We start from the raw sequence: 15541 nt of genomic DNA, 5'->3' as shown, positions 1-15541 counted from the left end.
AGGCTATAAGAAAGAAAACTTGCCTTTTCATAGTTAATCAGCAATAAAACTGTGAAAATTGCCGGGGTATGTGTGATTATAATGTAATAAATCGTTGTAGAGTTGAAAACAGGAAAGTATAAAGGGAAACCACTTTTAATCCCAGTACCCATCGTCTACCACCATTCGCTGCCTGTGGGTGTGCTGGCCTTCCACATGTGACTCTGTACCATACATTTGGATACATTATTAAACAGCACTGAGAGTCCAAAATTGGAAATGTGCCTGTGAACTAGCCCAGGCCATCAGACAAACTGTACAGTAACAGGCCTGCAAACTGTGCTATACCCATGGCGTTGATCACCCTCTAACAAGCATTTTAAAGGCCCACCACGAGGCGCGCCTCCTCTTCCTTCAGCAGCTGTGCTGCCTGCCTTTGTGCCTGGATGCTGGTGATCTGGGCATTCAGCCCCAGGCGTGTGTTCTCCATCAGCTCTTTCTGTCTCCTCGCCTCTTGGGCTTCTCGCTTTTCCTTGGCTAATCGGTCTTCCTCCCAGAGCTTGGAGAACATCTGCTCTTCCACCAGCTTTTGCCTCCTCAGCTCCTCATTAAATGCAATCTGTGCTTTCCGCTCCTCACACACCTTCTTCTGATGGATACAAAACAATTCAACACGGAGCTCCTCACAGCGTTCCCTGAAAGGAAAATTTTAAAAAGACAACACACAGCCTTTCATGAGGCACTGCTCTATTGAAGCACACATCTGTACAGTCACACAATGAAGCAAGAAAAAATCAAAGACCTGGATGCAGGCCATCGGAGCACAGGAAACATGAGGGAGCAGAAGGGAGGCAAGCACCAGGATGGCACAGTCTGACTATGGAAACTGGAGTGAAGCAAAGGCAGCCCTGACTCCGTTTCCTGTGTGACCTTGGATCAAAAACTCAACCTGTTAACCCCAATGATTGACCTATTCACTTGACTTTGAGAACCTCTACTTTAGGGATGCTCACATTCTTTTTTTTTTTTTTTTTTTTTTTGAGACAGAGTCTCACTCTATTGCCCAGGTTGGAGTATAGTGGCACCATCTTGGCTCGCTGCAAGCTCTGCCTCTCAGGTTCATGCCATTCTCCTGCCTCAGCCTTCTGAGTAGCTAGGACTACAGGCGCCCACCACCATGCCTGGCTAATTTTTTTGGATTTTTAGTACAGACGGGGTTTCACCTTGTTAGCCAGGATGGTCCTGATCTCCTGACATTGTGATCTGCCTGCCTCGGCCTCCCAAAGTGCTGGGATTACAGGTGTGAGCCACCATGCCTGGCTGCTCACTTTTTTTTTTAAGAGACAAGGTATCACTCTGTCGCCCAGGCTAGAATGCAGTGGTGTGATCATGGCTCATTGTATCCTTGAACTCCTGGCCTCAAGTGATCCTCCCACCTTAGCCTCCCAAGTAGCGGAGACTATAATCACATGTCAACATGTCTGGCTAATTAAAAAAATTTTTTTTTGTAGAGACAGGGTCTCGCTATGTTGCCAGGGCTAGTCTCAAACTCCTAGCCTGAAGTGATTCTCCTGCCTCAGCCTTCCAAAGCGCTGGGATTACAGGCATAAGCCACCACACCAGGCTGAGATGCTCACTATATATAGACAGGATATCTGGCCAGGCATGGTGACTCATATCTGTAATCCCAACACTTTGGGAGGCCAAGGCAGGAGGATCCCTGGAGACTAGCACTAGCCTGGGCAACACAGTGAGACCTTGTCTCTACAAAAATTTTTTAAAAATTAGCTGGGCATGGTGGCACACACCTGTAGTCCTAGCTACTTGGGAGACTGAGGCAAGAAGACCACTCAAACTCAGGAGTTTGAGGCTGTGGTGAGCTAGGACCATACCAATGCATTCTAGCCTGCACTCTAGGTCAGTAAGACCCTGTCTCTAAAAAAAAATAAATTGAATGATAGAATATCTATTTATTCTAATGATAACAATCATTGACAAGAGGAAGACTTTATGTTTATGACTGCTTTATAGTTTACAGGTAGCAGCTATCATCCGCATCTTAGAGTTAAAGCAACGGAGACTCAGGGAGCCTAAGTGTCTTCCCAAGTCACATAGCCAGTAGTAGGAATATTATTAGCAAAAGTTATTAAGTGCTTATTATCTTCCAGACACTATTCTAAGCACTTCAACACATATGAACTCTTGTAATCTTCATAACAATCAATATGGCAATGAACATTACTGCAAGTTCGTTTTTATTATTTTTATTACCCTTGGTTTACAGATGAGGAAATGGAAGCACACAGCAGTTAAGCATCTTACCCAAGTTTGTCCATTTCATATGTGGTAGAACTGGGACTGAAGAGCTGGCAGTGTGGCCCTGGAGTTTGGATTCCTTGGTGCTTCATTGTATCACCTCTGCCAGCAACTGACAGAGGCAAGACTACCTCTGATCCACAGTCATTCTGACCAAATATCCTAGGTTATTCGTTAATAAAAGCACCCCAAAACAAACCCCCGAAATGCCTACCTTAATCTGAGGTCTAATCATTAACTGTGTATAATTACAGGGCATTTAAAAAGAAATTTCATAATGTACCAAAAGTACAATCCATAAAAGAAATATTGATAAATTTGATTTCATTAATATTAAAAAATTTTGCTCTGTAAAAGATCCTTTTAATAGGACAAATAAGACAGGACTGCTGAATGACTGGGGAAAAAAAGAAAAAAACCATTTAAAACATGAAAAAAAAAGATAAGCTATAGTTTAGGGGAAAAAACCACATATCGGACAAAGAAGTTCTATCTAGAATACATGAAGAATTCTCAAAACTTAACAGCTAAAAGAAAAGGTAAAAACTTAACAGCTAAAACAATCTAAATTCTAAAAATCTAATTAGAAAATGGGCAAAAGATATAAAGAAACATTTCACCAAAGAAAATGTACAGATGGAAAATAAGCACATGAAAAGTTGCTAAACATCACCAGCCATTAGGTAAATACCAGTTAAGCCCATGATGAGATATCACAGCACACTCGTTAGAACAGCTAAAAACAAAAACAAAACAAAACAAAAAAAACAATAACGCCACCACCAAAAGGACCAGGATGTGGAAAAATTGGATGTCTCATATACTGCTGGTAGGACTATAAAATGGTACGGCTACTCTAGAAAATAGTTTAGTGTTTATTTAAAAAAAAAAAAAATACATTTACGGCTGGCAGTTGTGGCTCACGCCTGTAATCTCAGCACTTTGGGAGGCTGAGGCGGACGGATCACCTGAGGTTGGGAGTTCGAGACCAGCCTGATCAACATGGAGAACTCACACCTCCACTAAAAATACAAAAATTTAGCCGGGCTTGGTGGTGCATGCCTGTAATCCAAGCTACTCGGGAGGCTGAGATAGCAGAATTGCTTAAACCCAGGAGGCAGAGGCTGCAGTGAGCTGAGATCACGCCATTTCACTCCAGCCCGGGCAACAAGAGTGAAACTCTGTCTCAAACAAAACAAAACAAAATTTGCATATAATCCAGCAATAGTATATGATAATTATCCTCAATAAATGAAAACATATGCTCACACAAAAACCTGTACACAAACGTTCCTGTCAGATTTACTTATAATAGAGCAAAACTAGAAACAACCAAAATGTCCTTCCGTAAGTGAATGGTTTAACCAAACTGAGGTACATTCATGCAATGGAATATTACTCAGCAATAAAAAGGACAAACTAGCAATACCTCCAACAACTTGGATGGACCTCAAAGGCATTATGTTGAGTGAAAAAGGCCAATCTCTAAAGATCGCATATTGTGTGATTCCATTTATATAACATTCTTAAAATGATGAAATTATGGGGATAGAGATTAGTTGTTGCCAGGGTTAGGAATGATGGGGGATAGGGGTGAGAGTAGTGAGCATGACTCTAGAAGGATAACATGAAGGAGATTTTTGCAGTGATGGAATAGTTCTGTATCTTGATTGTAGTGGTGGTTACACAGATCTACAGGTGATAAAATGGCACAGAATTATACACACACCTTGCACGACTGTCAATTTCCTTGTTTTAATATTGTATTATGATTATGTAAGATAGAACCATTGGGGGAAGCTAGGTGAAAGGTAAATGGAATCTCTGTACTATCTGTGCACTTTCTGTAAACATATAATTATTTAAAATTAAAAATTAAAAACAAAACAAAACCACTGGTAATTTTTTGTCATTATTATCCATTTCATTTCATTACTATTGCTGAAAACAATTTCACTGTATAATAGGGATCACTAAAAATTATCTACTCCAGGTATCAAATATTCTACGAATACCACTGAATATATCAAAGAGAAATGAATGCATATGCCATAAAAGGACATGTCTATTCATCATAGCTTTATTCGTAAGAGTCCCAAACTGAAAATAACTGAAATGACTGTCACCAGGAAAACAAATAAATTGTGGTATATTTACACAATGGAATACAAAAAAAAAAAGCACAAGAAAAAGAAGAGGAAAATTTTCATTCTGCTTTATGTTAATATACGTATTAAAGCCTCAACTGTATTTTCAGTAATAGGGTCTAATAACACATCCTTACTCAAAAGGATGTTTGCTAATCTATGTTGAGGAGTTGGCAGTGTTGCATTCAAAACATTAAAAACAATTTGTTTTCAAATTACATCACTATAGGATACATTTGTTTCTTTAAAAATTTTAACAATTCATCTAACTAGCAAAAACTCAGTTATACAAGTAAAATCTGTAAAATGCTGCTAAATCCATACATTTTAAAAGCATAACCACTTATGAACCATTTGGTTTTCTTACTGTATTAAGAGAAATTTACTAGGGAGTAGAAAATATATGAATGGTCCATTGAAAGTCACTTGGCTAATATACCATTTTCCACTCACAGCATCTTTTCCCCCCAGCAACCAGTAGCAAAGATGTCCAAATCCCACTGAGGACAGGGTATGAATGCATGCTTTACACAGGCTTGAAAATCCAAGTCTAATCCTCTTTTGGTCACCTCAAGCTTAAGACCTAGACAAATCCCTACCTGTAGAACTCAGTTATCCATCTACAAGCCAAGTAGGGTGGCAAGTTGCTTCTGGCCCTGTGCATTACCACCCTGGGTTTCTTCACTGCCCTCCTTCAGCAGCTCCCCAAGCCCTGAACCTTCCAATTCTCTCTCCTTTTAGCAGTCTGAATTTACTTTTAGCGGCTGCATCTGCAACTTGTATCCACTACTCACTGCAATGGCTTACTTTTCCTTCTGGCCTCTAGTAGGAGGGTTGAGGGTTTAGGGCTGTCCACATTATTAATAGCGAATTCATGGCAGAAAGAGCAGATGGAAGAAGCTTTTCTCTGCACCATGTCTTGATCGCCTCCACAGACTTCATTTTTTTCCTTTTCCCATCTGTTGACCTTTGGATTTCCGGTCTACTCAAATTTTGAGTGCTATGAAAAATGAACTCTTCTATTCCTTCTGTATTCCACCAGATTTAAACTCAGGTATTTTTGGATCATCCATTCTTGAATCTGGCTTAACATGACAGACACCCTGCCCCATTCATACTAGATGACCTAACAAACTAAGTGACACTCACTGTCACAGAGCCTGGCATAAAGTAGGAGCCCAAACATATTTACTGAATGAATAAATGCTAATGGCTATGTTTTAAACACTTCCAAGTAATATTTGGACTTTAAAAATCCCTTCTGAATATAAAAACCCTAGCCAGTTACTCTAAAATTAAAAGACAGATGAAATCGATGATTTAGGGCATTCCATGGGTCATATCATGTGATCATCACTGCACTGAGAGATGTGTCTGAAAAAAAGGGGCAAAATGCACCATCACTACTATTATTCAACATAGCACTGGAAGTCCTAGCTAGAGCAATCAGACAAGAGAAAGATATAATGGACATCCAAATTGCAAAGTAAGAAGTCAAATTATCCTTGTTTGCAGATGACATAATCTTATATTTGGAAAAATCTAGACTCCACAAGAAAACTCTTAGAACTGCTAAACAAATTCAGTAAAGTTGCAGGATACAATATCAACATACAAAAATCAATAGCATTTCTATATGCTTACAGTGAACAAAGTGAAAAAGAAATTTAAAAAGTAATCACATTTACAAAAGCCACAAATAAAATTAAATACCTAGGAATTAACCAAAGAAGTGAAAGATCTCTACAATGAAAACCATAAAACACTGATGAAAGAAATAGAAGAGGACACCAAAAAATTGAAAAGTATTCCATGTTCTTGGATTGGAAGAATCAATATTATTAAAATGTCTATACTGTCCAAAGCAATCTACAGACAAAATGCAATCCCTATCAAAATACCAAAAACATTCTTCACAGAAATAGAAAAAACAGTTGCTCATGCCTGTAATCCCTGCACTTTGGGAGGCCAAGGTGGGTGGATCACTTGAGACTAGGAGTTCGAGACCAGCCTGGGCAACATGGGGAAATCCCGTCTCTATTAAAAATACAAAAATTAGCTGAGTGTGGCATTACACATCTGTGGTCCTAGCTACTTGGGAGGCTGAGGCAGGAGAACTGCTTGAACCTAACCTGGGAGGCAGAGTTGCAGTGAGCTGAGATCCTGTAAGTGCATTCCAGCCTGGGCAACATGCACTCTAGCCTGGACAACCGAGTGAGACCCTGTCTCAAAATAAAATGAAATAAAATAAAATAAGAAAAGACAAAAGAAAAGAAAAAATAATCCTAAAATTTGTATGGAACCACAAAAGATCCAGAATAGCCAAAGCTATTCTAAGCAAAAATAACAAATCTGGAGGAATGACATTACCTGACTTCAAATTATACTACAGAGCTATAGTACCTCAAACAGCATGGTACTGGCATAAAAACAGACACTTAAACCAATGAAAAAGAATAGAGAGCCCAGAAACAAATCTACACACTTACAGTGAACTCATTTTTGACAAAGGAGCCAAGAACATACACTGGGGAAAAGACAGTCTCTTCAATATATGATGCTGGGAAAACTGGATATCCATATGCAAAAGAATGAAAATAGACCCTATCTTTCATCATATACAAAAATCAAATCAAAATAGATCCAAGACTTAAATTTAAGACCTCAAACTATGAAACTACTACAAGAAAACACTGGGGAAAAATCTCTAGGACATTGGTCTGGGCAAAGATTTCTTGAGCAATACCCTACAAGCACAGACAACCAAAGCAAAAATGGACAAATGGGATCATAACAAGTTAAAAAGCTTCTGCACAGCAAAAGATACAATCAACAAAGTGAAGAGAAAACCCACAAAATGGGAGAAAATATTTGCAAACTATCCCTCTGAAAAGAGATTAATAACCAGAATATATAAGGAGCTCAAACAACTCTATAAGAAAAAATCCAATAATCCAATCAAAAAATGGGCAAAAGATTTCAACAGACATTTCTCAAAAGAAGACATACAAATGGCAAACACGCATATGAAAAGGTGCCCAACATCACGAATCATCAGAGAAATGCAGATCAAAACTACAGTGAGATATCATTTCACCCCAGTTAAAATGGCTTATATCCAAAAGATATAACAAATCCTGGTGAGTATGTGGAGAAAAGGGAACCCTTGTACACTGCTTGTGGGAATGTAATACAACCACTATGGAGAACAGTTTGGAGGTTCCTCAAAAAACTAAAAATAGAGCTACCATAAGATCCAGCAATCCCACTGCTGGGTATAGGTCCAAAAGAAAGGAAATCAGTATATTGAAGAGATAGCTGCACTCCTATGTTTGTTGTAGTGCTGTTTACAACAGCTAAGATTTGGAAGCTACCTAAGTGTCCATCAGCAGATGACTGGATAAAGAAAATGTGGTACACATACACAATGGAGTACTATTCAGCTATAACAAAGAATGAAATCCAGTCATTTATAACACCATGGATGGAACTGCAGGTCATTATGTTAAGTGAAATAAGCCAGGCACAGAAAGACAAACATTGCATGTTCTCACTAATTTGTGGGATTTAAAAATCAAAACAATTGAACTCATGGAGATAGAGAAGGATGGTTACCAGAGGCTGGGAAGGATAGTGGGGGGTTGGGGGTGGAGGTGGGGACAGTTAATGGGTACCAAAAAAAAAAAAAAAGAATAAATGGATAAGACCTACTATTTGATAGCACAACAGGAAGACTATAGTCAATAATAACTTAATTGTACATTTTAAAATAACTTAAAGAGTATAACTGGATTATTTGTAACTCAAAAGACAAATGCTTGAGGAGATGGCTACCCCATTCTCCATGATGTGCTTATTTTACATTGCATGCCTGTATCAAAACATCTCATGTGTTCCATAAATATACACAGCTACTATCTACCCACAACAATTTTAAAAAAGAAAAGAATAAAGGGGCAAAATGAACAAAATATCCCGAGAAGTATAATGGCAATTTTTTTTTTTTAGTGACAGGGTCTCAGTCTGTTGCCCAGGCTAGAGTCCAGTGCTGCAGTTGCAGCTCACTGTAACCTCGAACTCCTGGGCTCAACTGATCCTGCTATCTCAGCCTCCCGAGTAGCTAGGACTAGAGGCATGTGCTACCATGCCCAGCGAATTTATATATATATATAAAAAATATGTTTGGAATTGGAAAAAATATATATATTAATATATATGCTTATATATTTTTTATATATATATATATATATTTTTTTGACAGAGTGTCACTCTGTTGGCCAGACTGGAGTGCAGTGGCACCATCTCGGCTCACTGCAACCTCTGCCTCTTGGGCTTAAGCAATTCTCCCGCATCAGCCTCCCGAGTAGCTGGGATTACAGGCGTGTGCTACCATGCCCATCTAATTTTTGTATTTTTAGTAGAGACAGGGTTTTACCATGTTGGCCAGGCTGGTCTTGGACTCCTGACCTCAGGTAATCTGCCTACCTCAGCCTCCCAAAGTGCTGGGATTACAGATGTCAGCCACCGCGCCTAGCCATTTTTTTTATTTTTTTGTAGAAATAAGGTCCCACTATGTTGCCCAGGCTGGTCTCAAACTCCTGGCCTCAAGTGATCAAAGTGCTGGGATTATAGGTGTGAGCTACTGTGCTTAGCCAAATAACAGCAATTCTTAATGTTCGGACTCTTAGAAGTATCAGAAGCACTAAAAATATAACTGAGGAATTATAATAACATTATAAATATATAATAGCTCTTGCTCTAAGAGCTGTAGCTTTAGGGAGGGAGACTTTTTAGTATATTTTTGCTTTAGAGGTAAGAAATGTCTTGGTTTGTGATATTAAAAGAACCTGCTAAGCTTCTAATTATATAACACTATAGATCATCTCAGAGGATCACTCTTGGGCATTCCCATACAAATCTTCCCTCTGTAAGTGCACAGTAGTGGGTAGTCTATCAGGGCATAGACTCAAGAGTATCCGACGATGGAAAACCACAATGAAAAGGGATATGGAGGCAACCACAGGACCAGATTGAGTACAGTAAAGACCAGGGATCTAAAAACTGAGGGTCACCATGGGTCTGGGTCAGGAAGTGCCTTATAAACCCAGGTGATCAGACCCCAGTGATCAGAATACCAGGCAAGGAAACAGACAATAAAGAAGAGAGGAGAGAGAGCCGGGCATGGTGGCTCATGCCTGTAATCCCAATACTTTGGGTGGCTGAGGTAAGTGGATCACTTGAGTCCAGGAGTTCAAGACCACCCTGCGCAACATGATGAAATCCCCATCTCTACAAAAAATACAAAAAATTAGCTGGGCAAGGTGGTGCATGCCTGTAGTCCCAGCTACTTGGGAAGCTGAGGTGGGAGGATCACTTCAGGCTCAGGAGTTGGAGGTTGTAGTCATGATCATGCCACTGCACTCCAGCCTGGGTGACAGAGCAAGACCCTGTCTCAAAAACGACAACCAAAAAAAACCCCCCAGGGAACCCAAGCACACACAGGTAGAGACTATAGCAGTAGGGGGAGAGCCCAACTTTACCAAAGATTTCTTGGCATAGGAGCTTTTGAAGAACTTCCTGCCAACAGCAAGGGTGAGGTTAATACCTAAAGTTCAGTAACATAATCTCCTTTGTTACTTCCATTCTAATTGAGAAGCAAGCACAGAACATTAGAACATAGTTCTCAAGCACACATTGTATTATTCAATGATATGTAATATACTGCCAAGACTTAAAGTTACTACTGTGTATATCCTCTTAAGACTAATTTACTTTAAATTAGCATTCTCAAATCCATTTTAAAGTAGCAACTTTGGATTCTGTTTGTGTGTTTTCTGATTTCATTACCTGAATTGCTGGTCTAGCTTTTCAGCCACAAAATCCTGCCTCTCTTTTTCATTCTTCTCTTTTAGTAATTTAGTTTTCTCTCTCATCCTATCTCTTTTCTCCTCAATGGTTTCTTTCTTCAATTGCATTTCTGTAAAATACTCATTTTCTTCTAATGCTAAAAGTTCACGTAGCCTGAAACAAAAAGCCAAAAAAAAAAAAACAAAAAAAAAAAACTGTCATGCTACATGCAAAATTTTATTGATTTTTGTTATATTCAATTTCAGAATTATAGGTCTAATTTGTAAGAAGAGAAAGATCATTGCAGTCTTCCATAAAATAAGACTAGTTGGTTTGTTTTGTTTTGTTTTGTTTTGAGACAGGGTCTCGCTCTGTCACTCAGGCTAGAGTGCACTGTGATCATGGCTCACTGCAGCCTTGACCTCCTGGGCTCAGGTGATCCTCCCACCTCAGCCTCCTGAACAGCTGGGACTACAGCCAGAGGCCCCTATGCCCAGCTATTTTTAAATTTTTTTGTAGAGATGGGGTCTCACTGTGTTGCCCAGGCCGGTCTCAAACTCCTGGGCTCAAACAATCCTCCCCCCTCAGCCTCCCAAAGTGGTAGGATTATACGCATGACCCACTAAGCCCAACCAACTGCACCATATTTTATTTGGTCACATAAAAATAAGATATGAAATATATATTTTTAACAAAAGAGTAAAATCAATAGGTTTCAATCAAAATAATGAAACATGAAACAATATATTGTTTTTCATCAAAACATAGGTTACCACAAGAAAAATATTAAAAATATTAACCAATAGCTATGGATTTAATATATCTCAGCCATGATCCTCCCTAAATTTGATTTTTGACTGGTCAATCTCAAATTGTGGTTTTAGGAATATTTCATGGTTTGGGTCCCAGGTTTGTGAGCCTTACTTATTTCGTCTTTCTTCAATGTTAATGATAAACCCTTGCACAGCATCCTTGATTCTTGCTCGCACAAGGCTGTCCAAAAACTTGCAGTCATTGTGCTGGTCCCACTCAACTTTCAAGCGATCCCGCTCATTTGACTTAATGGAAGCCAAAATAGCATTATGCTTCTGATGGCTGCGTTGGATTCTTTCTAGATGGTGCTCAGCCCCTTGGCCTTTAGGAGGCTTGGGTCTCTGAAAACAAAAACCAACTCTCACTTATAATAAGCCAAAGAATCAACTGCATATTTTCAATTAGTTATGCTCTCAATCAATACTCATACTAAATAAAATTGGATATAAAAAACTAATACATCCTACTACAACTGAATACAGCTTATGCACCTAAAGAGTAACTTGTTTCATTCTCTGAGCCTATACCTAAGATGTCATCAAAACAGTCTCAAATATTTCTAAAGTGCCATTTGGAAAAAAGTTGATGGAAATTACAAAGTTAAAAATGTGAACAGGACTCTGTTGAGATTATCTAGTCAAACCCAGAGACATTAAGTGATTTGCTGAATTTGCTTCAAATAGGACAGATAAAACAAGAATTAGAGGTCTTCTAATTCCTGACCTTGACATAGCCACCCATTATTCCACATTATTTCTCCTGGTCAGACACCATAGTTATCACATCAAAATACTTTCAATGAAAAGATGCTATTATGTGAATATATAAGATATATGTGTATATACATGTATATATGTGTTTATATATGTGTGTATATGTATATGGATATATAATGAGTTGTGACAATAAAAGATCTTTTACTAAGAAGGAAGAAATGAAGTGAGGGAGGAAGAAAGAAGGGAAAAGAAAAAAAGCTGGTGGTAGAACTTTATTCCTATCTCTAGGGTGCCCAGAAGTTTTAATGCAAACAGTGTGTTCCTGACCTTTTGGGCTACTTTGAATTTCTGTAAATGTATTGTTTTTACAGAAATGTCCACTAAAAAAGTTAGAAATGCATGTGCCATTTGAATATATATAGATGCACTTAATGAAATCACAGAGACTATATCTTTTTCCTTTCTGTATTCCTAGCATTGAACATAATGCCTACTACAGTGAGGTTCTCAATAGGAATGAATGAATGAATGAATGAATGAATGAATGAATGAATGAATGAATGAAACAATGTTGCTGTGTGGGCTTGATGCAATTTCTGCACCTCCTGGAGCCACCACGAAATCCATAGTCTTGAGCTTTGTATTTTCAGGAACAGTTTTATCAAGTCATCCTTAGGTGAGTTGTGAGACACTGGGGTGCTGATTCATAGAAACAAAACTCTTAAGAGGCAGAGAGAGAGTCAATCTGATCATTTACATTTAGAATATCACCATCAGGATTACCAGAAATACTAGGGTTACGTGTTTGTAATGAAGTCTCCTGAGGAAAGAAAATCAACACTTGAAGACGGTTTAATGAAAAGATTCAGGGCTCAGGGTAGGCATGAGGTACCTAGATTTAGCTGAACAAGATAAGGCAAGCCTGGGGTGGTAAGGAGACAGAAGATGATGTTGGGGGTTATATCACGGAAAGTAGCTAATCCATGTCAGAATTATTTGGAGCCTACAGCCAGTTAATTAGATGACTGTTCTCCAATACTGATGGCATTTTATTAATATAGATCTGTGAAAATGAAGCAAAGGAGGATCACAGTGGCACCCTGGGCACCATACACAGCAGGAATTAAGGCTCCCAGTGTGGGCTGAGAACAGGAATGAAACACCAAGATTATCTAGAAACACTGGCTCCAGCTGTCAGGACAGGAAACAGGGCTGAGGTATATTTTGGTTGAAGAGGTGAGAAACACCATGAGCAGTACCCATGCGGTCAGGAAGCCTTTTAAGGCTTGGGAATCATGTGAAGGACTCCGGTCTGGGAAGGACCCAATCTCTTGATAAGTTAGGGGTATGACCTGGAGTTCTCAAAAAAGGTGATGCCAATCCCGGCACAGTCGTGGCATTGTTCAAAATCTGTACTGTTCAATATAAATATAATGCAAAACAGATATGTAATTCTCAATTTTCAAGTGGCTGCATTTAAAGAAGTAAAAAGAAACAGGGTAAGTTAATTTTGATAGTATATTTTATTTAACCAATATATCCAAAATATTATCTTGTCAATATGTGACTCTAGGCACACTTCAAGTGCTCAAATGCTATATGTGACTAGTGGCTACCTATTGGACATCACAGCTCTAAACCATGCTAAAGTCAGGAAAACACAGGATATTTTACTAACTACTTTGGGTTTTCAAGGTCACTGAAGGCTTTTTGTTACTGTAGCATCTCAAATTATAGTTATTAGGATTATAATTTACAGTTTGGTTGTCTTAAAGAACAATGCTTTACATCCTAGGTTTGATTCTGGCCTCTGTCCATTACTAACTGAATTGAGCAAGTTACTTAATCTCTTTGAATCTTAGTTTTCTCACCTGTCAAATGAGCAAAACAAGTATCCTCCTAATGGATTCCTAGGAGGCACTCATCAAATAGCTGCTCCTTTTGATGTCCCATTACTTCAGACATTACATTTTTCATATGTTTCTCCTGGGGAATTGTTTAGGGCCCAATTCTCATCTGTTGGTGGATTTAATTCTTGCAACACAGTTCTGCTACCTCTAACATCTATCTTTCTTATCACACTCAGACACTGGAGGAGCAGATGCACCAACTCTAACCTCTTCCTTTTCCTCTTAATTCTTCTTAAGTGCAAAGTATTCAACAGGCCTGCTTCTCTGGTTTAGTGATTTTGTTTGTTTTTCGTTCCTTATTGGTTCCCAACACAAGTAATAGCACCCAACAATGGCTCAGCCCCTGAGCCCTGTGTTTGGATACAGAACCCAAAGTAGATCTTCTGTCCTTCATGAAGTGTGTTTATAATTATCACCTTGAACCCTACAGCCTACTAACGTGTCCCATCTACTGCTTTCCAGCTCCAGATCTTGCAGTACTCAGACCTAAAGAAGGAGCAGGTCTATAGGTTGACTGAAGTTTGCTCTGTGCACTGTGGAGCATAATACAACTGTATCACTGATCTTTCTTCCATAAAGTGACACCACAGACAATATAGCACATCATTATTTACCGTGTTAACCTTTAGTGGTTTCATTATACATAATTTTTTTTGCAATTGGATTACAAGTTGAGCACCCCTAATTTGAAAATAAGAAATCTGAAATGCTCCAAAATCTGAAGCTTTTTGAGCACCCACATGATGGCATAAGTGGAAAATTTCACACCTGACCTCATGTAAGGGGTCACAGTCAAAACGACACATATTTATTCAGCATCCCCAAGGGGAAAATAAAATTACCTTCGAGGTAATGAAATATAGATAAATTCAGTGTTTAGACTTGGGTCTCCTCCCCAAGATATTACATTATGTATATGCAAGTTTTCCAAAATCCAAAAGAAATCTGAAATTCTAGACATCTCTGGTTCCAAGCATTTCAGATAAGGGATACTTAACCTGTATAAGCTCCTTGAAGGGAGGGCTCAGGCTTCAGTAAAGGATTAACCTTCCAGGATCATTGTATTCACCCCTGTATCTCCCACAATACTGCATACACAGCAGGGGCTCAAGCAATAATTCTGCCTACATGGCAGTTTTCTGGCGGGTAGAAACTAGTTTGTAGAAATGAAGGAATCTACATGTATGGACCAATAGTGTCTGAGGTTCTCAGCAGGAACTATCAAATTCTGCAGTAAGCATATTTCCCTGCCCTACTACCACCATTCCAGCCTTAGAGGCAGGCACCTGTGTTTTTCCCAGGTCTGAAGGGACACTTCAGTCCAGCAATGGTTACTGGTTGAGTTCGCACAGGAAAGGCGTTGGGTGCTATAACCACTCACAACCTAATTCCCCTTCCCCAGACGATTTTCCTAGGAGTGAAAGACCAGCTCCAAATCATAGGCCAGCCCTGCCCCCAGATCTGTCTCTGGGCTGGGTGCTCTTTCCATAACACACACTCGCCACTGCATGGGGTACAGACATCCTTCCGGTGTCTTGGAGACTGAAAAACCCTAAGATCCCTAGTGGTGATTCTCCAAAAACAGAACCTAAATACTATAACTTTGGGGGCAGATGAAAGGCTGTAAGGATGAAAATAGAGGGGGATGAGTGGGTGAAAGGTGGGGTAAATAGGTGAGTGACCTTATCTTCCTTCTTTCAAAATTCAACCCACTACATTAGGCGGCACCCGTTCCCCTTGAGAAGGCCCCGGGTGGGGGGCCGAAATGGGATCGGCCAGGCCTGGAGAGTGCAGAGATGGAGAAAGCTGAAGG

At 39.3% G+C, this 15541-nt stretch overlaps 1 protein-coding gene across 1 annotated transcript in view; it reads right to left on the bottom strand.

Annotated features, from left to right (window-relative positions):
- Positions 1-15541, bottom strand: part of CFAP53 (cilia and flagella associated protein 53) — a 41781-nt gene that overhangs the window by 25843 nt on the left and 397 nt on the right. The window contains exons 2-4 of the mRNA XM_015121974.3: positions 11214-11443; positions 10290-10463; positions 371-674 (exon numbers count right to left, since the gene is read on the bottom strand). Coding sequence (XP_014977460.2) covers positions 371-674; positions 10290-10463; positions 11214-11443 — 708 coding nt within the window. The remainder of the gene's footprint in view (positions 1-370; positions 675-10289; positions 10464-11213; positions 11444-15541) is intronic.

Source organism: Macaca mulatta, chromosome 18 (assembly GCF_049350105.2).
Source record: "Macaca mulatta isolate MMU2019108-1 chromosome 18, T2T-MMU8v2.0, whole genome shotgun sequence".
Lineage (NCBI taxonomy): Eukaryota > Metazoa > Chordata > Mammalia > Primates > Cercopithecidae > Macaca > Macaca mulatta.
Note: the sequence above shows the minus strand (reverse complement) of the source record. Positions and strands in the feature narration are given on the sequence as shown.